At 47.7% G+C, this 25,847-nt stretch overlaps 8 protein-coding genes across 8 annotated transcripts; 4 read left to right on the forward strand and 4 right to left on the reverse strand.

Moving 5' to 3' along the window:
* Positions 1-349: 349 nt before the first annotated feature.
* N7483_003775 (uncharacterized protein) lies at positions 350-2,170 on the reverse strand (the record flags this gene model as incomplete). The annotated part of the gene is made up of 1 exon (XM_057087212.1): positions 350-2,170. The coding sequence occupies one exon, from the start codon at positions 2,168-2,170 to the stop codon at positions 350-352; it is 1,821 nt and encodes a 606-aa protein (XP_056947041.1).
* A 547-nt stretch (positions 2,171-2,717) lies between these two features.
* Positions 2,718-3,965, reverse strand: N7483_003776 (Rab geranylgeranyltransferase subunit beta BET2; the record flags this gene model as incomplete). Its single annotated transcript, XM_057087213.1, has 5 exons — positions 2,718-2,760; positions 2,814-2,938; positions 2,995-3,446; positions 3,510-3,795; positions 3,867-3,965. The coding sequence occupies 5 exons, from the start codon at positions 3,963-3,965 to the stop codon at positions 2,718-2,720; spliced, it is 1,005 nt and encodes a 334-aa protein (XP_056947042.1).
* Positions 3,966-7,504: 3,539 nt separating this feature from the next.
* On the forward strand, positions 7,505-9,578 carry N7483_003777 (uncharacterized protein; the record flags this gene model as incomplete). Its single annotated transcript, XM_057087214.1, has 3 exons — positions 7,505-8,060; positions 8,125-8,773; positions 8,828-9,578. 3 exons carry the CDS (start codon positions 7,505-7,507, stop codon positions 9,576-9,578), a joined length of 1,956 nt encoding a protein of 651 aa, XP_056947043.1.
* An 886-nt stretch (positions 9,579-10,464) lies between these two features.
* N7483_003778 (ribosome biogenesis protein RRS1) lies at positions 10,465-11,217 on the reverse strand (the record flags this gene model as incomplete). The annotated part of the gene is made up of 2 exons (XM_057087215.1): positions 10,465-11,071; positions 11,177-11,217. 2 exons carry the CDS (start codon positions 11,215-11,217, stop codon positions 10,465-10,467), a joined length of 648 nt encoding a protein of 215 aa, XP_056947044.1.
* A 279-nt stretch (positions 11,218-11,496) lies between these two features.
* N7483_003779 (mitochondrial 37S ribosomal protein mS29) lies at positions 11,497-13,074 on the forward strand (the record flags this gene model as incomplete). The annotated part of the gene is made up of 3 exons (XM_057087216.1): positions 11,497-12,139; positions 12,196-12,448; positions 12,504-13,074. The coding sequence occupies 3 exons, from the start codon at positions 11,497-11,499 to the stop codon at positions 13,072-13,074; spliced, it is 1,467 nt and encodes a 488-aa protein (XP_056947045.1).
* A 320-nt stretch (positions 13,075-13,394) lies between these two features.
* Positions 13,395-16,259, reverse strand: N7483_003780 (uncharacterized protein; the record flags this gene model as incomplete). The annotated part of the gene is made up of 1 exon (XM_057087217.1): positions 13,395-16,259. The coding sequence occupies one exon, from the start codon at positions 16,257-16,259 to the stop codon at positions 13,395-13,397; it is 2,865 nt and encodes a 954-aa protein (XP_056947046.1).
* A 1,352-nt stretch (positions 16,260-17,611) lies between these two features.
* Positions 17,612-21,195, forward strand: N7483_003781 (uncharacterized protein; the record flags this gene model as incomplete). Its single annotated transcript, XM_057087218.1, has 2 exons — positions 17,612-17,839; positions 17,911-21,195. 2 exons carry the CDS (start codon positions 17,612-17,614, stop codon positions 21,193-21,195), a joined length of 3,513 nt encoding a protein of 1,170 aa, XP_056947047.1.
* A 2,833-nt stretch (positions 21,196-24,028) lies between these two features.
* On the forward strand, positions 24,029-25,643 carry N7483_003782 (uncharacterized protein; the record flags this gene model as incomplete). The annotated part of the gene is made up of 2 exons (XM_057087219.1): positions 24,029-24,490; positions 24,600-25,643. The coding sequence occupies 2 exons, from the start codon at positions 24,029-24,031 to the stop codon at positions 25,641-25,643; spliced, it is 1,506 nt and encodes a 501-aa protein (XP_056947048.1).
* Positions 25,644-25,847: the final 204 nt, after the last annotated feature.

The following is a 25,847-nucleotide window of genomic DNA, read 5'->3' on the forward strand; positions in this document are numbered from 1 at the left end:
TGCAAGGTAGAGATGAAAATACAATGCCTACAAAAGCCTCAGTAAAATTAATTTTTATCCAATTTAACAAGGTCCTGGGTATCCATATTCAACGATAATCATAATACATACGGGCATGACGAAAAAAACCTCGACCAAGGTCAGGGGAGAAATACATGACCACCTTCATCCACCCCAGTATGAAGACAACTCGCTTGATGCCAAACAAAAACAAAGAAAGATAAAAATTTGAAACCTCAGTCGTGTTCATGCTTCTCAACTCTCAAAATGCAGGATGGTCAGTCTAAATCATGAGATACTTGACCAAGGTGACGATCATGAACTTGAAATTGAAATGCCCTCAAACATTCTAATCCGCATGAGCGGTCAGATACAGTTGGGCAAGGTCGTGCTGGTCTTCCTCAGAGACTGTTGCTTCTGAGGATGGTACATGAGGAGACATCCCCCAACCAACCATCCCGATATCACCGCCATACAGGCTGGTGTCATAAAATTCCATCTTCGAGCTTGGGGCCAGCAAAGGATTGGATCGATACGCAGCACTTTCCTGCTCGCCATCTGCACCAAAATCCCCATTCATCGGCTCTTCATAATAAAATCGTGGTGTATAGCCAACATTGTCAGTGTCGCTTCGTCTTGGGAACGGGGAATGCCATTCGTGCAAACCGATTCGGCCTTGAGTTGTCATGATGGGCTCAATGTTTTCTTTGTCAATAGCAAGCTGGTTGAATTTTCCCCCATGAATGCCGGAATCAGTCTTGCGGTCCAGGTGCAAACGAGCCGGGGTCAAAGTATCTCGTGAAACCTTGGAATATGCAAACTGGTCTTTGAAACTCGAGCTAGCTTGGTCAACCTCGTCGGCATAGATCGTGAACCCATTGCGTGGTCGCTTTGAAAATGCTTGCACAGCAAGGCCAAGCTCACCGTCATCACTGGCGTATGGAGGCTTGCTGGTCTTCATGCCACCATTTAATCGAGGAGGACTGGGAGATCCAGCGTATACATCATGGTCATCATATATATCCAGTCCTCTGCGGTTGCGGGTGTTGTGAGCTGTCTTTCTGCCACCTTTCCTGTCTTGTGCACGGGTGACGTTGGGATCGACTCGGCGAAGTGCATCTTTTTTGGGGCGAGGCGGGCGTCGCTTTGGGATCGGCGTCTCTCCCTTCAGAGGGCTGTCGTCTTCAACATTGCCGGAAATCACACGCTGCTTCCGCAGGATACCAGTGGGAGAGAAAATCAGTTCAGTGGGCTCTACCTGCAGCGACGTCATCTCCATCATCTTCAGTACATTTTGGTCTTTTTTCTGATTGCGCTTGCGCCGCATCTGTTGGGTTGCTGAGTCGAATATATCCATCCCCGGCCACAGGATGCCCTTGAGCCTTGCCATCTCATCTGCCCGTTCTTTTTCAGCATCAATGTTGTTCGACTCTCCCGTATGCATTGAATCATCCAAGAAGGGATCCACCATATCATGGCCCATTGACGACATAGCGCTCCGTCTGCGTCTTGCTCGAGGAGCTTTGGGTGTTTCAGGAAGAGTACCATACAAATTCCCTGTACCTCCGTCGAACTGCCCATGCACTTCATTGTGTGTCAAAGCGTCCATGGCCGATGCTAGCCCTAACTGGAGGCGAGCCTCCACTGGCATTTCAGCGTGCATGTCAGCGACCGCAACTGCACCCGTGGGTGTGGGTGTGGCAGGCGTAATATAGGATGGAAAGAAGGACGTCTCCTGGATGTTTGAGTCTTGTTTCTGGCTCGTGGGAGAGCCTGCCAGGCGGGGATCTAGATAGTCAGGGAAAGAATCGATTGCCTGCGAGCTTTGGTCTTCAACCTTGGGTGGATTCAATCTCCGAGAGCTTCTCTGCGGCAGCTGAGGCTGTACATCGGGTTCGGTCTTGATCTTCGTCTGTGACTTTCTTTTCTTCTTCCGGTCCTCCTTGGAAGTCATCCTGTCGGATAGCAATTGTGCGAGACTGTTGGTGCTGTACCAATCGTCGTACTCCGCCAGGAGGTCGGTGGCATTACTCTCCTGGTGGCTGCGTACTTGAAGCTTGAAATAAAATGATAAATGAGCCTTGGACGCAATATGGGTCAACAGATGTGACGCATCGCTAAATCGGGGCTGTCCTGGACAGATGATGCACTGTAGCATGGCAGCGTCCATTGTGCCGAGAGCGGTGCGTCCAATCGAGAAGGAAGTGACATACAAAATACGAGTAGACAAAACAGACAACTATGAAACCAAAGCAAGAAGTACCGTGCAACTAGAAAGGTCGAAAGAACGATGAACAACGGGGGGTGCGGAGAAGGGGGAAGGATTAATGTTGTCTTGAGCTTGAAGGTGGGCGCTGCCCAGACAAGGAAGGTACGACTATACACCTCAATTGAGGAAAGCACCCATTCAAATCTATACTCCATATGTACGTCAGTGCTATGCTAGATATTTGAATTTAATTGAAGAGAAAAAAGAAAATTAGTTTCAAATTGATGTCTCATTGTAAGGTTTCTACCTGGTTTCTTTATGTACTATTCAAGTATGTGCCACGATGTCTTAACAGCCTTAGGCCATTGTGGGATGGTATGAAGCGGAATAAGTCAAAGTGAACAATTATTCTCCTCCTGCCTTGTATCCCATGATCCATTGAGAAAGAATCAAGGGTTATTAGATTGCAGGAGGGATCAGAGATAATAGCTGGTGGGTAAAGGATTCCTCACTTTCCAAGAGCACGAGCAATCACTGATTTTGGAAGACAACTGTCATTTTGTTAGTAAGGAACTGGTTCAAATCCACGCCACATGCTACTCACTAAACAGGATCGATCTCCTGTAAACCTTCAATTCCAAGAAGACTGAGCCCTGCTATGCCAAAGTGGGTATGGTAGACATCGACCATATTGCCAGGTCGGTCAGCTAGACCACCACCTTCGGGATCCTACTAAAAGGTCAGTGAAGAAGTTCAATCATCAAGCAATCGAGAGTTGTGCTAACCTGGCATTGCAAGACGAATCCAGCGAGTTTCTTGCCATCGATCCAATGTAGGCGATCAATCATCGCTAGACTAGATCCAACCCACCAGGTGTAACAAGAGTCAGGAAGCTTTTCGGGTCGACCGTTAAAGCCCCCTTTATCAATTTGGCGTTCACTGAGCCAGGCACCCAGCCGATCTTTGTTGACCAAGTCCAAGCGTCCAGCAATGGAGAGGGCTCCAATGCAGGTGAATACTTGACCGGAGTGGGATTCAGCACCAGGGAAAAGACCATAGGCCCCATCCAAGTTCTCGCAACTTTGAACGTAGGCAACGGCTTTGGGGACGTCAATCAGGTCCATAAGACCAAGGAGCGACAGGGCATTGAAAGCGCCGTACAGGAACCGAGTATCGGTCTCACCCCATTCATCACCCATGAAGGAGCCATCCTCACGATTCTGTAGACTGGCGATGACTGTTGGTTCAGGTTAGTGGAAGGTAAAAAATTATGAGTGACATTGTACAGGGAGATCCGTACAAGAGCCCACTTTCTGCTTGCCCCCAAGGCCTCTTTTATCAAGCTCATCAACTGCATCGATCATGACCAAAATCTGAACTGCAGAGACGGTGTAGAGCATGTGAGCATCATGACCAGGGGCAGCTCCAAATCCACCATTTTCCTTTTGACAGGATAGTACAAAATCAATGGTTTCATCTCTGGATAATGCGTCTGGACTACCGAGTAAGTGGAGGGCCGTCAAGCCCCAGTAGACCCCATTCAGTCGTAGGTGCTCAGTCAGCCAATACTCCAACTCTTCTTTCCTCTATTATCCGCCGTCAACTATTGTCCCTTCTCAAAAATTCCTACGGTATCACAGTGAGATATAGCACGCACAGTGTCCAGATTCTTGATGTAAGCGACATGCTTTGATGTATGCAACTCCTGGTCCAGCGAGGAGCCTCCAGCCCGGCCTGGGCCAGAGACCAGGGCCATGTTTTAGGAGGGTAGGAGTAAAGCGGGTTTGTTAGTCCTGATTGGGTCAGGGTACTCAGGGTTCGTTAGTAGGTCCGGGGGGAAAGCTTGTTCGGAATTGCCGGGGAAGCAAAAGAGATAGCACAAGTTCAGATCATGCTGTCATCAAGTTCATGCATTGGAGCCCACCAAGCTAAGCAGAGCCGCGGGACTAGACGGAACTCCCGCGAAGCGAGAAAATGTGGCTTGCAGTTGGGCTTAGCTTTGTCCAAACAGGGATCGCGATTTTTAAACCAAGTGCGTGTTCACGTGATGGCTTTCAGACTAAACCGTTTTCGGCCTTCGGCGGATGTAGGAATCCCAATATGGAGCTCGGTGGCTTTCTTTCTTCGTAACTACTCGTAACACTTGCTCCGTGCACTCAAGGTGACATATTCTAAGCGCTAGTCTAGAATTTTCAATATGTTTCAGAATTAATGGAGTGCGTGTCTAGGCACCTGGGAAAAGCAATCCTCCCCTATTTGAGACATCTGGATACTCCCGAGGTGTCTTCGAATATAACAGCACACAAGTCGGAAAAATCATGATAGACCTCGGCTAGGAAGAGGATATTAGAACCAAATGGAATTATATGCCCCATTCTCTGCCAACTTTTCCAACATCCTTATCATCCAATATCGATCTCCACTAAATTCCGCTCACGTGCCACATCTTGAGTTTTTAACTCGGAAGCGCTTGAGGGATGCCCGGATTTTAATATAACTTGAAATACAAATGAGATACCTTCACAGTATACATGTATTGACTAATAAAATATTAACTTCAAGTTCCAAGGTTTTTAACCTTGGAAGTTATCTGCATAGTGTTTCAAAATTTTCACATGTTGATTTACTACCCATATGGTACTAGTAGAGCGCTTAGGGACTCAGACTTTTGGGCACATGTTTTACTATGTCAACTGGTAAATATGATTTAATGTTTCAAGTTATTCAAATTCATGCATATGCATGCGCATGTGCTAGTGTGGACTCGGGCTCTAGGGCTCGGATGCAAGAACGTCAGTTGTAGTATGGGTACAGAGTACAATAGCTACTATGTACACCACCAGAGTCAAGTGACCACTGGCACTGATACACTGATACACCTATGCAATCTCGAGGTCAGCAACTTCCAAGGCTGACTACTAAATCCCACGTGCGCAGGCGATATCGGGCTTTACAACTTGACGCATTTCCTTATGGATCATACACTGTGCAACCTTGGATCCATGGAGAGATATGGAGATGTTTCTAAAAAGATGTTAATATTGCTCCACTTTATGACCAGGATTCTGTGACATGGTCATGGAGGGGCAATGGGAGCAGTCTCCGGGGAGGATAACAATCTGAGTGGTCAAAATCTGAAACTCGGGTCAATAAACACACCAAGGAAAGTGGGCCTCTTCAAGCGCCATGCACACGTTTTGTCTGACGACTGCAACGGGCTTTGAGTTGATGGTGGGCTGAGCAGGATTTTTACCCCTGACCAGAGTGACCCTGATAACGTTGGAGATACCCATAAACGTTGAACATTTGAGGGGTATATACTAATATGTGCATGTGCATCTCCATGCCAATGTACCTGCGGGTACCTTGATTTTCCCAAAATTAGTCCATGTCTGGTTCATTGATCCGAGACCAACAGAACCATGGACTCTCCGACAGGTACACTGCCGCCTTGAGATTCACGAATGACAATGCTTCTGTGCCCCACTGTATCGATCGATCATCCAATCAACCCATTCACCACTGCAACGTAAGGCACGCATATCATCCCGCCCGTGGCTTCAACTGCCAGGTCCAGCGGCTCCGATGATTCAGCGGTGGGGAGCCTCCGGTCCTATGTCTCTTGTACTCCGTACAACGAAGAGGTTCCAAAATCTCTCAGAGATGCACCAATCTATCTCCTTCCACGGCACCCGCAAGAAATATACAAAAACACCAATTTCAACACCAGTACTCTCCCATTTGAGAGGTTCTGAAGTACAAGGATGTTCAGAATCCTTCAGATACATTGAGGCAAATGATGATTAAAATGATCATCCGACATATCCATGGAAGGAGATAGCTGATTGGCATAGCTTGCGGATATAATGCCCATCATCATCCATCTTTGGTTCTTGGATCCATACCTACATGAGTGAACCTTGGAATCGATAACATTTACCCCTCGATCATTAGGTACTATACATATTGCACATGTAGTACTCCGTAGTATGTGTGTACTTATCATTTAATCCTATGTCCGTACTCCATAGTAATCAGATATACATCAAAAACACCGGATCCACCGGTGACTATCTTTTGCCTTCCTAGTGGATCCTTTCGTTGGAGGTACTCCATAATTCTTAAAAAAGGAAAAAAAGAGAAAGACAGAGACAGAAATAAGATCCATCAGTAGCCCAAAAAAACTCGCGTCTCCTTGGCCTAACTCCTGGACCTTGCATGATCGGTTTTATGTGGAATGCATGGATGTCAATCGTTTCCCCCTTCACATCTTCAAATCTTCAAATACATTCTCCTGATCAGATCTCAAAGTCGCTAGAACCTCCCGGAGTGGTTAGCGCGTGGTTTATCTCTCCACTACTGAGTGCTTTTTAGTCCAACGATTACGGAGTACCTGGAAGTGCACGGTGTCTCTCTTTAACTAACGAAGCCACTACGTCTACACTAAGGCCGTTAGGGGACTTTGTACCGTTGTTCAACGTCCTATTTTCCCCCTGGATAACAGTACACTTTTTTATTATTATTTTATTTTATTTTATTTTTCTTTTCTATTTTCGTTCATTTCTTCATACTTTTTTTTTTCTTTCTCTTTCTTGTCGCCTTTGTTCCGTTTACCTGCATAAGATCTTAAGGTCTTTTCTGGTCCTACTCTGATACGAAGAGTTGTGAGTCGCCAATTACCCGAATCCTGTATCCTGCCGATCTTCAAACCGGCAAAAAGAGGGGGAGGGATAAGAGTTACAACTCTGTGAACGTGCAAATCGAGTCGTGTGAGAAGACCATGGGAATTTGGGTAAGTGGGTTAAAGACATTTTGCATATTGAGGCCATCCGCGCGAACCCTAGGAAACTCTTTTCTGCATTGTTCGGACTACCTTGTTGATACAAGACATGGCTTTGAACTTCCGACCCCCTGCATCTGTCACCAGTGGTTTCACTGGTCTTTTTTTAGACTGGATTCTCGTGGATCTTAATGATTTGGCGACTGACATTTTCTAGGCCTTCTCCCCTCGATAGTTCCACTTTCGCCCCCGACGATCGCCTCGACAACCGCTACGTTCAACGACAACACGTTTGACGAAAGGCCTAACAGTCTCTCACTGTAAGATCACTGGTGGTCTACACGTGAATCTGTTTATCTTTCTGAGCTGCAGTCTCACTCTTTACTTTTTCATCCTGAATAAGGCCCTTTCCTTTACGGCTGGACAAATCCTCGGTTCCCCAGGCCGAGCACCACATTGAGCCTGTACCACTTCCTCGATTTCGAGCCCTGAAAGAAATTCCATTCGCGCCCAACATGCCTTCTAGACACTCGGTCGTGCCCAATTTGGACTTTAGCGCATTCAGATCCGACTCCAACAATGGCAAACTTTCCTCTCCTCTCTCCCCCGGTGGCCAGAGTTCCGACGGATTGAGCCCCTTGACACCGCGCTCGCCCAAATCGGCCTCTAACTCACCACTGTTCAAGGGCGCAACCATTCGCCCAGTGACTCAGGACGGAGATAGCACCGCGAATAGCCCGACATCACCTATCTCGCCAGGTGGCTTGAACGTTGGGCCGACTGAACAGGTCGAACCACCCACCCCCGGTATCACAGCCATTCCGCAATACTTTCCTTCACCTAAAGGCTCCCCCAAACATTCTCGCGAGGCGTCCAAGTCATTCTTTGGTAATCTGAAGGCGCCCAAGTCTTCACATCGAGCACAACGCTCAGATAGCTCCGAAACGTCTACAGAGCCCCCGAAGAGTCGGGGGACCTCAAGAGACCGAAGGTTATCAATGGCGCGCCTTTTGTCCGAGTCAACACCCGATTTACCCACAATCATTGCTCAAGCAGAGGAAGCCGAAAATAGTAAGCTTTTCATCCCAGCTTTTCATACCTTGCATTCTTTGGCTAACACTAAGTTCTTCAATAGATAAACATGCCTCCACCGATAGAACGATGCAACGAACAGGCCACCGGAAAGCCAGTACTGAAACCGACTCTGCCCCGGTCAAAAAGAATAAACGATTTGCAAACCTCCTGACACGATCTCGGTCTATTCGAGTGGATGAATCATCCGGCCACCGGGCGCCGGGCAGACGCCCTTCGACTGGCCTAGCCAAATTGGAGGAATTTAAACAAGAACCCAAACAGGAACCTCTACAAATCCCACCGCAGACGGCCCCACACCCTGAACGAACGACACGCACCCCAGTATCTCATATGGAACGCACGGGCGATCTGGCTCCTATTAGCAAGCAGAAAACCGGGGGCTCTATGGTCCAATCCAGCTCTTTGAGTCAGGTATCTGGCGCATCAGCAGCGATCTTCAACAACCTGAAGCAGTCATCTAGTGGTGCCGCAGACCGATTGGGCAAAGCAGGCAAGGGCTTCTTCGGCAAGATTACTCGAAGTGGCAGCACCAACGAGCGAGAGCTGTTGACCGATGACTCTTATGTCTGCTCAGTGATCAATCTACCGTTGATTGAGCAGGCAAGAAAGACCCGCATTGCAAAGAAATTGGAGGATTGCAGAGACAAGACCGAATTTTGGATGCCCGCTCTTCCATACCGCTGTATTGAGTAAGTGTTTTCTATTCCGACATGCAGGGAGTCAAAACTAACTGGTTTCCTTAGTTATCTGAACTACAAGGGATGTGAGGAGGAAGGACTTTACCGAGTTCCTGGCAGTGGCAGAGAAGTCAAGCACTGGCAACGACGATTTGATACGGAATTAGACGTCAGTCTATTCGACGTTCCAGACCTCTACGACATCAACACAATTGGATCACTATTCAAAGCCTGGCTTCGTGAATTACCGGAGGAGCTCTTCCCCAAGAAAACACAAGATATGATCGCTGAAAAGTGTGCGGGAGCTACAACAGCTCCGCAATTGCTCAAAGACGAGCTCTCTAAGCTTCCACCTTACAACTACTACCTTCTTTTCGCCATTACCTGTCATCTGAACCTCCTTCACTCCTATGTCGACCAAAATAAGATGGATTACCGCAATCTTTGCATCTGTTTCCAACCCTGTATGAAAATGGATGCATTCTGCTTCCAGTTCTTAGTCTGTGACTGGAAGAACTGTTGGCAGGGTTGCTGGACTGAGAAGGAATACGCTGCGAAAGAAAAGGAAATGGACGAGCGAGAGCAGAAGGTTGCAGCTGAGAAGGCCAAGTCCGTGAAATCTCAACCTTCGTCCCTCCACGAACGGGCCATCTCATCGAGCTCAAGTTCACAGGCGGAAGAGGACCGACCCCGTCCAGAAACATCTCGTGGTCGGAAGAAGGCCAGGCCAAAGGATATCAATACTGGTGCCACTCATACCAGAAGCATCTCTCGACTTCCGGAACTTGGTCCACCGCTCTCCCCGATCAAAATTTAGGTCACTTATGCTTTCGAAACATTTCACATAAGCCTTCCACTCGAGTTTCGGCTCGGGTGGTCGCTCACTTCTTCATTCGGCTGGTCCGATTTGATCGATTCCGCGTTTGTCTTTCTGAAATGCCATACAAAAGGATTCTTCAATATTCTCTTGTTTAAGCAAATCAGATTTGATTTTCGCATACGTTTGATTTATCGTGTTCAGTTTTTACAAGTTTTATTTCCCTATCATCATTTGTTCTCAGGCCAGCATTGTCAGAGTGCATCTACTGGCGTCTCCGGCATTCGGATTTCTCTATCATTCTTGATTTATCTTCTTCCGTTTGTATATCTTTGTTCTCTCTCCGTACATTGACACTGGAGAAAGGCGGGCTCGATCTCTTATTTTTTATCATCTTCCTTTTCACCTCATGCGCTCTCTCGACTATCCTTTACCCTTTGCTCTCATGCTATGCAGTCATTTCAGATATCCCTCTGGCTCTCTCATCTTGCGTCATGCCTCTTTCTTGTTTTGTCTCCGACTGGTTCTATTTTTTTTTACTACTACCACTGTTAGGCGTTCTCAAGGACTGTACAATAGCGGCAACGGGATGGCATCTTATCAGGTCCATGAAGACCAAATTCTAGTATCTAGCTTTCATGAAATAACAAATGACTAAGATTGGTCTGAACATCCATAAAAAACAGATAAAAAAAACTTCGGAATACTAGATGTATGAGGGTCTTGAGGTGATATTGATCTAAACAATGCTTTTAATATGGCCCGAATCGACCGTCATAAATGTAGTAAAGCCCGACTCCAATCCCCAACGCCCATGGAAAACATGAATGAAAAATTTCGAATGTACAAGCCTTAGCAACAAACAGCGAAAGAAAGGTAAAACAGCTTAACCGCTACCAGGCTTCTTAGCACGGCGGTCATTTGCCCGCATCTTACGCTCATTTCTCTTAATGCGTTCCTTGCGCTCTGTACGAGACATTCCCCGAATGTTACCTCCCTTCTCACCGGCCTCCTCTTCCTTCTTCCACTTAGACTCATCAACCTCAACAAGCCACTGGTCCTCCTTATCTTTGTTCTTGCCCTTGTATCCCCATCGTGGAACCCACTCGCCAGATGCCTCGTCGTATACAAGCTTCTTGCGTCTCTCCTTATCCGCAAGCGCAACACCGGGGTTCTGGCTGTACTTGCCGATACCCTTCTTGCGCGCGAACAGCTCCCACTTCGTTGGTGGCTTGGGGGTAGGGAGGGGCTTGTGGCGGGGAAGCTTGGTGTTTGGTGCAGGCAGAGAGAGGAGCACACCGTGCTGAGCGGAAGAGGTAATGTTGCATGTTGTCAGGAGTTGGTTGAGGAGACACTGCGCACCGTCGCGGGCGGTGGCTTGCAGGGAAGCGTTCAATGATTCGCCTTGTGGGAGCTCGACGGGGTTAGGGTCATTGACCATAAGGTTACCCAGATCGAAAGTGTAGGGTGTGGGCTTCTCGACTGTAATGGGACTGCAATATCAAGAAAATTCAATGTTAGGGTTTCCAATCTTAAATTGTTGACGTTTGCCTCTTTCCGCGGGTGCAGAGTATTGATAAGTGGAGTAAAATGCATACAGTCTCTCGGCTTTGGAGCCGGCCATCTCGACGTCTGTCATTTTGAATAAATGAGAATGACAGCACACTTGATAGTATGTAGAGGTTTATCCAACCCGGCGAGAAAAAAAAAGTTGGTTATCGGCGGTTCGCTTTTCTGCCGGATATGACTAAGCTAAATCCCACCGCCATCCTAATCAGGAGAACCAGGAATCCCATAGTCAAATTATTATTGCTCCTCTCTCCCCGGCTTTACCATTGTCTACAAATTCACCACTCTCCCACCTCCAATTCCACCGCACATTGCTCTACACTGCGCCTGGTGCCAGTGTTCTTGATCAATGGCCTCCGCGTGGTGCTGGAGCTGCCTCTCGCGGCTTCGTCCAACACCGCGAGCAATCCTTCCTCCGTCGGCCGCTATTCCCCGAACTACAAGCGCCCCCTTCCATTCGACCGCTGTTCAATATGCCAATCCAGTGAAGAAGAAGGGTAGTTTGACACAGGTGAAGTACCGACAGGGTCAGACACTGCGAAGGAAGAAGAAGAAGAACGTGGAACGTGCCCGTCCGCCTGCTGTTGGCGAGCGTAAGGCTCAGCGAAAGCGCATTGTTCTTAGCAACCCCAATGCCCTTGAAGTCGAGGGTATGAAGGACCTCTCCGTGGAGACTATGATTGATGCTCGTCTCCGTGGCTCTGTCCTTGGTTTGCCCGTCACCATGCTCGATCAGTTGAGAGCTGTGCAAGCCTTCCAGCCTAAGCAGGGTTGGTCTATATTCCGTCGCCCTGGTACCGTCATGCGCCGTGATGCCATTGAGATGGGCCGTCTCATTGCAAAGATCTCTGGTGATGGCGAGGAGGCTGAAAAGGGCAAGGTTGTCAAGCGCGTTCTTACCGGATTGAAGGGATCTGGCAAGACCGTTCACATGCTGCAGGCTATGGCTATGGGTTTCTTGAAGAAGTGGGTGGTTATCACTGTTCCTGACGGTAAGTTCCAATCCCTCGTTGAGTGGTAATGCATCCATACTAATTATTGAACACAGCCCGTGAGCTTGTCTCTGGTGACACTAGTTACACCCCCATCGAGGGCTCCAAGCCCACACAGTATATCCAACCCAATGCCACCTCTGCCTTGTTGAGCCGCACCGTCGAGGCCAACCGCGAGGTTCTGGCCAGTCTCCGCATTTCCCAGGAACATCCCGCTCTGAAGGGCCTGAAGCCCTCATCAACCCTGGAGGATCTGGCGAAGATGGGATTCTCCGATGCTGCCCTGTCTTGGCCCGTCTTCCAGGCTCTGTGGACTGAGCTCACCGCTACCTCTGCCGCCCCCGGTCTAGAGAAGGACTTCCAGGCTCGTCCCCCCCATGGTGGTGACTGTTGACGGTCTTGCGCACTGGATGAACGAGAGCGCGTACCGTGCTTCTGACTTCACCCCGGTCCACGCTCACGACCTTGTCTTCGTCAAGCACTTCCTCTCCCTCCTGCAGAGCGGTTCTTCCCTCAAGAACGGTGGTATGCTCTTGTACTCTACCTCCACCTCCAACAGCCCCGCCAGCTACAGTCTCGAGGTTGCCCTGGATCAATTGGCTGCCCAACAAAAGGGCGTCGATGCTTCTTCTCCAGAGTACCCCCAGCCAGAGCCATACAGCAAGCCTGATACCCGTGTTCTGGACCTCTTCAAGCCCCAGAAGCCTTCTGGTAAGGAAGGTATTCTGGAGCTGCAGACTCTTGGCGGTCTTACTCGCGATGAGACCCGTGGATTCATGGAGTACTTCGCCCGTAGCGGCCTGCTGCGTGAGAACGTGAACGAAAAGTGGGTTAGTGAGAAGTGGAGTCTGTCTGGTGGTGGTATCATTGGTGAGCTGGAGAAGGCGGGTCGTCATGTCCGCGCTCCTGCTAAGGCCCTCCCTACCGTGGAGTGATGTAGGATATAAAAAGGGGAATGACGAATGTCTTTCCCACCACATTTATTGCCTAGGTCTTGGGTTATTTTGGTTTGGTCCGGCATCTGGATCCTGGGTCATCTTGTATTGTAAATGGAATCCCTGGGGCATTGGTTTTACGCTTCCTTTCATGTACTCTACAAATCTTCGAAGTCTCTCTGTTCTGTTCTGTTTTTGTATGCATATAATGGATTTTTTTTTCTTACCAGCTCATCCCCAAAAATCATCATATGTAAATTGATCCGAGGCATTCTAATCTGAAAACAAAATAAAAAGTACTGGCAGCAAACTTGAACTCATCATGACTCGTTGGGCAGCTTGAAATGCTTAATTAGATCTGCCCCTTCATCTATCATCTGGTCTTCACTTAGTACCTCCGATCGCAGGAAATCAATATTCGCTCTCTGCTTATCTCGATAATTCTTCAACCCCAATTGTTTCAATTCCAGCCATTCTTCCTCCGTGATATCTTCCGTGAGTGTTTCCGTATCTCCTGATTCTACCTTAAGATCAAGCAGATCCTGCAACCACTCCTCGACATCAGGGTGGGCATGGGCATGTCCACGAGGGAAGTGGCGTGGCTCAGTCTCTCTATCACGCTGATAACCAGTTACAGGATTAGAGTCTGGGACGTCGCGTTTAAAAGAGAGTCGAATGTCATCCACTGTGGCGTACTCAGAGTCCCTCTTATGAGTCGGTTTAACCCCAGGTGTGCCCGATCGACTGTACTTGATCCCTTGCTTAATACGCGTCGTGGGAGTGGGACCAAATTTCTTCTCCGATGTACCGAAACTGTGATGTTGATTCCGGATGGCGATTTCCTCTCCCTTTTTTATATCTTTGATTGCCCATATCATGACACGGTTAGGGACTTTGGTGCTATAGCCCCAGCTGGCGTTCTCGGAGACAACTTGACGGAACATGCTGAGTCCTGGGAAAAGGTGCAAATTCATGAACGATGGGTCCCATTTTTTGAATGACCTCCCCTCTTGGATTCTCTCATCTTGCCTGTCAGGATGCTCGGGAGTCTTGTCTATATCTCCAGGTACAAATTCAGATGCTTGATCACAACGCTCTGGATCCCAGGGAACAGCATAGATAAGAAGCTTCTGCAAGATTCTTTGAATTACCCACGTGTCGCACGAGAAATCACGAAAGATATCGACGCCCAAAGATGTCAGGATGTCAAATGGGACGGTGATGTTACCGATGTATGAGAACGGGAAGTAGCCTTTCTTGCATTCACGCTCATCATCAAGTACAAGCAGCTCGTTTATTTCCAATGGGGATAGATTAGGGTTGTTATCGCGACGATGCAGTGTGATCTCGAATATGTTCCGCAGAAGAAGACTATGCATCGTGCCATGCACATCATTGCATTGAAGTACGTACTCCTCTCCTTTCCATTCCTTGATGATGGGTCTTATAGCATTGTGCAACCATGACCAGTCTTTACCACAGCTGCTGAAGTGATGTATTTGGCTTGCAAGTTCTTTACAGCTCGCTGACTGCTTTTCCTTCGATCGACGGCAGAAATTTCGATCATCGGGACTAGGCTTGCCTATATCCTGGCAACAGGCACATGGTGATTCAAACTTCTCGATCCGACTCATAGCTCGCTGGCAATTATCACATTTTGGATCTTCCTTTCCAGCTGTCTCATCTCTTTCCATTCGACGAGGTCGAAGATGGCCCCGTATTGTTGGCTCTTCATAATAAACTAGCTGACCAGCTTTTATATTGCTCTTGGCGAATACCCCAATAGGACCACCACTTGAATCTTCCAGCTTTTCGACCCGACATACTTTTTTAAAGTCACCAGGATCATTTTTGTCCTGGAAGATATTCCGGTTGATGGTTTTCACGAAATCTGGCTTACCAAGATCCACATCAGTTGGTTCATACGGATATACTCGATCAGCCAATAAACGTCCAGTGAAACGCTCGTGCCAAAATAGCTCAAGGTTATTTCTGATTTGCATCTTATGTTTTTGTTCCACTATCGCTAAAACCTCCTTTCGAAGTCGTGGTACTCGGCCATCTCGATCTTGTGTATGCAGAATGGAAGTCGAGCCGAGGTTGCTGTATTTAGGATCTAAATCGTGCCAACAACCTAGTCCTGCTAGACTCAAAACTATGATGTTATCGAGGGCCTTCGTGAGGCAGTTAATAAAATATACTGGACCTTTTTCTCTCAGTTGTTGAATCTCGGGTTTCAGTATATTGTCTCCCCGTGGTTTGGCGAGGAGGTGCTGCTCTATTGCATGCCACATTTTTGGGTAGAGACCTACTCGTCGACTTCGCTCGCTTGCTTTAACTAGAACATCACAGAGGACTTTTGCACGGTATGCATCTCCCAGAGCTAGATCAAGATATGCTTGCTGGTAATGACAGTAGGCACGAGAAACCCAATAGGTAGGGTTGTAGGGGCTTAGGTGAATAGCGAAGGTATACATAGAAAGTGTTGACATGTGTTCGTTTCCATAGGGCTGGACAGCGTATTTCTGGGGGCGTTTAATGCTCCAGTGCTCAAGATCACTCAGAGGCACTATTCCACAGTGCTTTTCTAGCTCGTCTTGCTGAGCTCGTTTTATCAAGTCATCCTGATGCTCATCCCCGGAAACGGTTAAATCTCGACTTTTCAAAAGTTTTCGAATGGCCTTTTTGCTCCAGAGTGAGATATCACGAATAGAACTCTCCTGGAGAAGACTGTCTCTGAACTCATCGATGATGAGAGAGGCATTCCAATCTCTATTTAGCCCGTCGGCCTCAAAACTGCCAGATGCATCTTCTCGCGATATGGGGAGTAGTGGATTGGTCATCAAGTGCTCGTAAACATTGTGTGATAATGCATGAGTCACACTATCAGTCGGGTCTTCACAATACGGCCGGTCTTCCTTTCCTTTCCATGCCTCTCCAAGAGCCTGATCTGGCAGACTCCAAACTTTGTAGGCTAGCTTTGCATCTGCGCTTGATACATAAGGTCCTAAGGGTACTTCATCGAAGATATCAGGTTTTGGGACGCCTCGATCGGGTATGACAGCTTCTATGGGTGGAAGAGGGAGGAAGGCTTTGTCGATTTTTCGTGGGGTCTTTGATGTCGTCTTTGGTCTCTTATTTGGGTCCTCCGTTGGAACAGTCAAAGTTCTTTTCTCCAAAGTCATGGTGTTGTTTTGCCGGCCACTTTTGCAATACCAAATCTTCAGAAAAATGGAGAGAATCGTCAATAAGGTCTAGTATGTGACCTGTAGCTTTATTTGATTTCAGTTTAGTCGTTATTACATTTTCATCCTTTCTAAAACTTGGTTCATATATGAGATAAAGAGAAGTCTGCTTTATTTTGAGATTAAATAACTGAGGCTGATCTATGAAAGAGCCATTTATAGCATTCTTTTACATAATTCGATGAAAGAGACCACCTGGGAAGACTTCAAGTTTAGACCTCGGAGTTGCTCAGTACAAGTCTTGAAATGTTTCAAAGATTACTTTGAGTCAGTTTCAGTGATATTTGCAAGTGCCTCTCTGTTTCCAACGAACTAGCCTCCGACTATGAAAGAACATGCCCATGGTGATCCCGCAATATGAGATACCACAAATTTCTCTCGTGGACTCCGGTTTGCTGGTAATATTCATTTGTATCCATGTCAGCTGATTATTCCTTGATCTTTGCCTTTTGAATTCACAGCAAGGTTTCAAATGTTGGTCCTAGTGACCGGTTGCTAAGGTGCTGGAGTCTTTGGAAGTCGTCGTATGCCATTGTAGTTGTAGCGAATTTTGTATAATGTACTTTGAACCATGGAATCTCGAAGTGATTAAACGTAAACTAGTGTCACTATGCCCAATAGCGACAAGCTTGGAGGTGAGATAATAGATAATGTCCCTACATCATACATGTAGTACAAGGTCACAGGCCTAAATTAGTTAACGTAATCGGTAAGCGAGTGGCCCATGCAAGCGAGCGGCCCAGTCCAAAACACATAGTAAATGTAGTAAATTGCACTTTCATTTCTCAACCACAACAAATTAGAATGGATTTATATGATAGTACAGTATTGAATATATGTCTCTGAATGGATTTAAACAGTTTTAGGAAACACCAGGGTGTGAGAGTCTAGATATATATATTTTAAGGAAATTCATAAAAGATACGTTGTATTTTTGGTAAACGCAACGAATGCTGATTTAAATGGCTCCTCAGTTCGAGGTCTGACTAGAAATATAGTTAGTAGCTTACTCTAGAAGCTGTAACTAAATTTAATTTGTTGTGGTCGAGAAATGAAGTTGTAATTTACTACATTTACTATGTGTTTTGGACTGGGCTGCTCGCTTGCATGGGCCACTCGCTTACCGATTACGTTAGTTCTGAATTTGACACCTAATTGCTAAGGCCTCAAAACTGTCCGCGTGGCTTTGGGTCAGTGGGGCATCCCGAGGGCGCATGGATCACTCGTGGGAGCTGTCAAGTCACAAAACACTCTCTTCACTCTCTCATAGCTGGACCTAATCAACCGCTGGGATGTATAGGCCAAACCAGTCTGATCCTCCACAACAGCCGGAATGGCAACAGCCAGCGCGCCGTCCGGAGCGTGCGCAACCACCACCGCCGCCGCGGCCTCCAACAGCCACATACACACCAGCAACGTACGGTCCAATATCACCTGCGTCGCCGATACCGCACCCAGACTCCCGAACATGGGGCGTTCAATACAATAAACATGAAATCCACGCCCCTCCACCTCTTCCTGTAAGTTAAAGCAGCTGAAATAGCCGAAAGTATGGAAACGGGGGTGTTCAGAACTAATAAGCGCCTCAAAGCCTCGACCATCTAGCACCAATGAACAGCCATACGCCTATGCGCAAGCTCCCTCATTGAACACAAATGCTCAACCAGGCCCAAGCCAGGGTTTCGAAGCATTTGCAGATGCTCAGCCAGGGTCGGCTACTAGCATTCCACCTCCATATAATTTTCCACCACCCCAGAATCAATCCCAGCATCAACAATATCAGAACAGTACGAATGTTCCTGCGCCGCCTCCTAAAATTCCCCAGCATCAAGATGTACCGATTCAGCAAAGTATTACACCTTCTCAACCTCCGTTACTTGCACAAGGTATCGGCCCAGCAGCTTCACAAGGCTCATATGGATTTCCACCCAATGCTTCATTTGGGGCCAATTCAGCTACCACCTTTTCATCTGCGTTGGGCCCGGGCTTGCCTTCAGGATGGGAGCACTTTGGCTCCACAGAGGCTGATTTTGATGACTCTCCATGGTTTCCATCTAGAGAGACTGCCCCGCCATCAACTGAGTCTGTCCAAACACCTCCAGTAGTATTCCCCACAGGGACGGCAGCACCTATGACTTCCACAGTGATTTATGCTGCTCCGCCACAGCCACAGACACAATCACCTGTCAATTCTCGCCATGATACGCCTGTCTCTATGTATCCGACCTCGGTTCCACAACGAACAGATTCTATTTCACCCCTTAGTCCCTCGGCAGGGTATGGTGGCCATACTCCACCTCCCCCAGCCCGTGTTGATTCTGTTGATTCTGTTGATTCTGTTGATTCTGTTGATTCTGTTGACTCATGGTCACAGCGTGCTGATAGCATTGATAATGTCATTGATGCTTGGGTGAAGCCCTTGGAACCTTCACCAAAGCCGGCTCAGCTCAACCCTGCAGATCTTGCGCCTCGTCCAGACATTTCATCTCACAAAGGTCCCATTGAGGCTCCAAGACCAGTGCATTCTCCTTCCCAGGACCTAGTGGTCAAGTCAAGTGCAGCAACTCCGATAGAAGCGCCACCTAGTGTAGTTGCACCTCAAAATGTAGACCCTTATGAGGATCTTGACCCCTGGTTCAAATCATCTTTAACACGTTACATTTCAATGTTACGTAAAGAAGCAGTCGCAGACTCAGATGATGAGCGGTATAAGATCTTTACTGCGTTCATGTCGAAGGAGGCAAAGCTCCGTGAGATTCTCTACAATATTGAGCACGAGCCTGCCGTTACGGAGCAGAAACCTCAGTCAACTTCCCGGGCTCCGGATCCATCACCTCCAAGTACTCAGGAGCCCCAAGTCCCGATCGAATCTGGACTTATTCCTGTAGAGACAGAGGAAGACAACTCAATCACCAACGAAAATATCAACAAAAATATCAAACCAAAAGTCTATGATGGGGACAGCGACGACAGTGATGCAAACGACAGTGCAGGAAGTGACTCGGAATATAGTCCAGGAGGACGTCCAGTCCTGAGGAAACAGACCCGCCGAGGATCAGCGCAGTGGCAGCCCAATCTTTCATTGTTGTCCTCCGAAGAAGCTCCCAAGGGGCACAGTTCTCAACTTTCTTCAGTCCCTGATCCAGAAGAAAAACAGTCATTGGACCCTCTTACCACGAACCCCCCTATGCCAATTTATACCCCGTTCCAGTACACTGAGGGTCCGCAGCGTGGTTCCGATAACCTGACATTCGACCGTCCAGCATACCAGGCTTACTCCGATTTACGGCAAGCATCAGCAAATGGACGAATTATGTCCAATGTTCCTCCTGTATCTTCCGACCTTCCTACTTTCACTCTTTCGACAGCGGCTCAGGGTGAACACGATGAGACATTCCTCGGCATAATCCGTCACAAGAGCAATGCTTACAAGTATAGTGGTCGACGGTCTACCACTCCACTCACATCGCTACCGGAATCCTTAAGGCAGGGTCCGTACAGTCTCATAGAAGACTTACGTGCAATGGTCTGGAAACCCTTGGATAAGCAGTCAGAGAGCCCGTGGCACATCACAACCAGAAAAGAACTTGAGAAATTTTCGAATTTATCTTATGTGCAACAAGCTATTGATGAGTGGGAGCGACCCGCTGCAGTTCGTCGGCAAAGAATTGATCAAGCCCGTACAGCCCGACAAGAGGATTCAGAGGCTCAAGTCGACGCCCTCTTCAACAGAAAGGAGATCGGCTATGCTGATATTAACATCCTAGAAGAGGACTTTCGGCAGACTGAAGCCCGTACTCAATTAGACGAAGAACGGCAGGAGGTTGAAAAGTTCGTGACAGAAGTGTTCAATACTTTAGATGAACGCCTGAAAAATGAAATCTCTGCCCTTCGCAAGTCGTACGACTCAGCTTTGGGTCACCTTGAGCGCGAACAGCAGGACAAGAGCAATGCTTCCGACCGACGAAGCCCGTCTATGACCATGAAAATTGTCAATGAAATTCACGGCAAACTCGAGGATCGGTTTCAGAAACGCCTCGAGCTCGCGCTAGACAGTGAAAGGCGCCGAAAGAGAGCTGAGCGTCGTCCGCTAGTGTTCATGGGCGACAAGACAAGTCTTCAAAAGCTAGACGGTGACTTTGACCGCATGGAAAAGCGGAACATTTTAGAGGCAGCCAAAGACCGTGATGGACGTGCCAATCGACTCATGGACTCCTTTGACGATGCAATTCTTCATGGGCTAGGCATGAATCAAAGCCTCTTGGACGAACTTGCTTCGAAGGCCGCTCGGCTTGATCCTAAACCCCTCCGGAGCTCTGGCCTGCCAGATTCTGAAATCGAACAAATTCTCAAATCCACATCCACTTTCACAGCGTCCCTTCGTGCTGATTCCGAGTCGATTCTTCGATGCTCGGGAGTCGCGGAAATGGCACTCAACGATGCCGATTACGCTGTATCTGTTGCCGAGGCGCAATATGCAAACTCAGAGCCGGAAATTTTCGAGCGACTCGAGGCCGAAAAGAAAAAAGAGGATTTGTCTCTTCAAAGTGACTTGGAATCCAAATTGCAAAGTATCCAGAAAGGTCCCCAGGATTTGGATGCGACCATTGAACGAGTCATAAGGGACCTAGCAAAGAGTCCGAAATTTCCGTCTCCCATGTCTTCCGATGCAGAGAACGATGGTCCCATGAGCCAGCCGGTCGGTTTGCAGCCTTTGGCACCACTTCCTTTGGGCCTTCGGCCGGCTACTGTAGCTCCCAGTCCAACTCCAGCCCCAGTATCTCACAGTCCTGATCTGAAGACAGAGCACCAGGACAGACTTCGCAGAGCGCTGGAGGATGCCAAAAAGCGGAACGCTGCCAGGGCCAATCAATGATTAATGACGCCGTGGATTTCCCAGTTTATTCCAACTGTTTTTTTCCATTTCCTTTCCCCTGCAATTTGCACATACCCCTCGTTTATGGTGTCTATGTGCTCTATTGTATGAGCTATTTTATTTTCAGATCCTGGTTTCATCATTCGATACCCTCGTGCTTTGACCTTGATCTCCGTATGAGCCAGTTACTTCTCAAGTGTTTGTTGATCTGCATTATCTTTAACTATGATCAAAGATACATAGTATAGTGCCCAACGCTTTCATCATGATGATGCACATGTATATGCAGTCTTCAAGTAGCTAGTATGCACCTGGGCACGAGGTGGAGAACTCACTCTAAATGCGACTAGTAACATATTGAACGACATTTCCCGCAGTAATTTTCCCTGTCGCACGAGGTTTTACAAGGCACTTTTCTATTCATCTGTCCACCGGCATCATTTGTCCATCATTAACTACATATACACATTCCAAATTTACAAAAAAAAAAAAGATAATGGTTGTTTAAGGATATCTGGATGAAAAACACCTTGGATTTCTATGTTCTGCCGATTCTGCAGTTTGGCGAACAACTAAACTTCTCCAGGTACTTTTGCACCTCCACTCATCCAATCGCGCCACTTCATGTGGCTGCATCTGATGCAGTGGCCAAAATCAGTCACTTGATTTCAGGGAAATGCACAGATCATTTTCGTCGAACCATGAACCGACGTACTCGAAATCACTGCCTTTGAGTCTGTGTCGAATTCGAGCGATGGGGGTGCAAAGTACCTTTTTTTTAGGCGCCGGGCCACAATAATTGGTGGCTATCAGTCGTTTCCACTAGACGCCAAACTACATTTGAGCCCAGTTGCGCAGCAAGTGGGCTTAAACCCACTGCAAAAACGGTTTGCGATGATATGATGATATCTCCGATGGCAGTGCTTGGACCCCATCTTACAGGGATCAAAGGGCATCTCCAGACCCAATACCCAAGCCAGCGGGTCCTGCTGTGCCGCACAGCATCTCTTAAGACGTGTCTGGATTCGCTGTGTCCCTGCGCTAATCAACAAGACTGATCATAAGTGTACGTCGGTGGAGTCACTGTGCACAGTTCGGGCGCAGCAACTTCCCCTCTCTTTGTGATACGGAATCCACCATTGAACTTATGCACGATGGCTTCTTGAATCACCAACTCTTTCTACTTGGAATCATTCGACTGGTCAAGGAACTATGCAGCGTTTATGACCTTGACTTTTCAATTCTCTTTTTTTTAATTATGATTTTTCTTGGGCTGTCCCAAGTTGCATTCCCTGGATTCTCCCTTGTTTGACAAGGAATCTAGGATTGCTTTTACGGTGTAAGCCATTTCTTATCTTGGAAAAAAAAGACTGAGTCAAACTGCATGATATGAGTATCGATCGACCTGGATCCCCTTGCTCAACGTCCACGTCAAAGTTCATCCATCGTGTGGGGCTGTCATGCCCAGACTGGTTCCCCATGCTTTTCCCCGTCTACATCGGGCGATCATGATATACACCTGATTTTTTTGCCATTTTTCTCTCGCCCCGCCATTAACCTGCTGGAACCACTTGAAGAAAGACCAATAATTCAGGACAGAGGTACAAAGACCGAGTTGCGGGTCAGATGGAAAGGTCGAGATTGCTCCCCGCTGGAGCCGATCGCATCCTGCGCCGAATCGGCGTAAAGAATAAGATCGCCAGGCCAAGAGCTTGCTGTGCCCAATATGCCACAGTCAATGCTCTGACGTTATCATCGAAATCAACATTGACCACTTTGGACTAGCTCTCTTTTTGCTTGAGTCATGAACCAGGAACAATGCCAATTCGCCAGTATCTACTACGGAGTACGCCCATACTAAACCAGCCTCTCGGATTCGGGATCAGACATGGAGAATTGGTTTCTCAGCTGGCAAATTCCAGAGTGTTTTCTACTGAACAAGAACAATCATTGATGGAAGTCAAACTAAACTTGATATAGGATCATGGACTTTATGGAAGAATCTATCCCATACTAACGCCATTCTATACTATCAGCGGCCCCTTATGAATCACCCAACATCTTATCCCCGGGATTTGATCAGCCTGAACCTGGTTAAGGAGGCCTGTTCACAACCCCAGATCTTTTTCATTCCACCCGGTCCCCTGTTAGTGTCTGTGCGTTACGATGTTGATCAATTGTCACTTTACCAGGGCATAATCCAACATTGAACAGTTAAGCCTTGTTGAGACATCATCCCTTCAAACTCCTGCGGTACATAGCCAATCTCTCGCTCTTTTTTTCGCTCTTCCCCTCCCCCCTCGCCGCAGCTAGAACTCTTTGTTCGTCTAAGCGCTGTTGGTTAATTCTCTTGTTGTGCCCAGGATCTATTCAGATTTTTATTTCTATTAATCAAATTATCATTCTATTCTACTCTTTTTACTGGATATTCTTCGGGTCCGAACCCTTTTTATTTTATTTTCTATTTTTTTTATTCTTTTTTTTCCCTGAATTTTGAATTTTGAATTTTTCCCAATTTTTTTCCCCCAAAAAAGATTCCCACTTCATCATGCATCTAAATCAACAGAGCAGGGCACAGGACCATGACGAAAATTATCTTAAGTTATATTTTTTGTCATCCATCAAGTCCATGGTGCTATTATTTAAAGCGGGCGCCAGGGAGAATCGTTCCATGGTTCAATAAGTACCCGCTTCTGTCCATGGGTCGGAAGAACTCTGTGATCTTTTGCCATCAGGGAGAGTCCACTTGAGAAATACACACATTTGGAATTCACTTTGCCCCCTTCGTATTCTCTACTATTTTGTCGTTCTCTTTTCATTCTTCGATCGGACCATGTCTGCTCCGACTAGACAGTTTCACAGACTGTCTATCGGTCAAAACATGCCTGAAACTCGGGCCCAGTCAAGTAGGACGGCCCGCGCAGCGGGGCAGCCGGACCCTTCCGATGATGATGAGAGTGAGCGTCAGGATGAGAGTTCCTCGGAGGAGGAAAGCGAAGGGGAGGAGGAGGAGGAGGAGGAGAGCAGTGGCGAGGAGGAGGTTGGGGGCGAACGGTCCACCATCTCTGCCCGATCTGGCATCACTTATGATGTGAGTAATCTAGATGGCGAGACGGGTGCTAGTGCGGTGGTGGGCTTGAAATCGCAGTTCGACGTTGTCAATTGTCGTGCCTCGGATTCTGGTTATGACTTCCAGCTGTTGGATCGACCTCAAGTACATATTGGATCTAATTCGACAACTTGTACCTGTTCAACTTTCCAAACGCGGCCGCAGGCGGCATGTCAACACATCTTTGTAAGTCTTGTCTTGCTGTCGATGTCACAAGGAGGAAAAGGCATAGGAAGGAATTTCCTGTTCGTCTGGAATACAATCCTGGAGTCACTAACAAGATTCGATGATGTAGTGGGTTCTTGATCAACTCCATTCCAGCTTCCTTTCGAACCCTTCCACGGCACGGGCGGCTCTTTCCAGCAATGGTCGTCCTCGGGTTCCTGAACGTATCGAGGAACTTCTCAAAGACGTTCCTCTGGAGACAGTTGCAGAGCGTTTAAACTGGCAGTTCCTCAAAACCGAAGGAGACGGGAAACTGCACGGCATGACTCGCACAGAAAAGGTACGAGATGTGCTCTCAGCATTCAGTCCGAAAATTCTTCCAGAAGACTTTCGCCGCGACTTGGTTGAGGCTACCACGGCCAAACTCACCCCAGAGCAATGCGTGGTACAAGGAGACTTCGAAGCAACTATGTTCCGGCTTGCTGTCCACGATGACAGTGTTTTCAGCAGTCTCTGCAAGGCAATGCCCTCAGGTGCTTGTGCGGCAATCTACTTCGACAAGATCCAAGAACAGTCTCGCCGACTACTGTCCGACTTCGATCGATACTGTGCAACAGGAGAGCTACCTTCAGACCCCAGCACTCCAGGTGGAGGCATCGTGAATGTCGATGAAGTGGTGACGAATCTTCGTCGTGCTGTGTCTCGTATCCAGTACAACATTTCGACTCGCTCTCATGGCTATGAAGGCGCCGCCAATGCCCTCGTATTGGTTCTCGAATCGATCGCGGCTCGCAATAAAGATCCTCTGGGTGGAAACACTTGGGGACGTAAGTCCTTCCACGGCGAAGATGAAGATCAGCGCAATCTATACCACATCTTGATCGGCTCCGAGGATATGGAGTTGAAGCCCGATGATGATGCGTTCGTCCTCAGCGCTCTCGAGATCCTACCTCCCTCCGCCCTCTACCCTCGAGTAAACGAGCTTCGCAACACCTTGGGCAAAATTGAAGTAAACCGCGCACCAAAAAACTACCTCCTACGACTTGGAGCACTTATTCGGTCTATTGAGGCTGCTGGGGCTACCGGTGCTGGCTCATCGGCAACGGGGTCGGGACAAAAGCGACCAGCAACAGGGAACTCGGGTGGTTATTCTTACTCGAAACGCAGTCGATAATCGCCTATACTGTTTCATTTGCATTTCATCCTACGGGATTCGCATTACGGTTATTATTTTCACGAATGGGTGGTCATTTTCTTTTATTTATCGCAATACCCCCTGCATTTGGATTCTAGTCCTCGCGACACAAGAGAGCAGAGCAAAAAACAAAACCAGACCAGAAAAGAAGCAGAAAAGAACTTCTCGGCGCATTTCAAGATA

This window comes from Penicillium malachiteum (assembly GCF_028827825.1).
Source record: "Penicillium malachiteum strain IBT 17515 chromosome Unknown utg000002l:1.0-8849297.0:1.0-8852440.0, whole genome shotgun sequence".
NCBI classification, from domain to species: domain Eukaryota; kingdom Fungi; phylum Ascomycota; class Eurotiomycetes; order Eurotiales; family Aspergillaceae; genus Penicillium; species Penicillium malachiteum.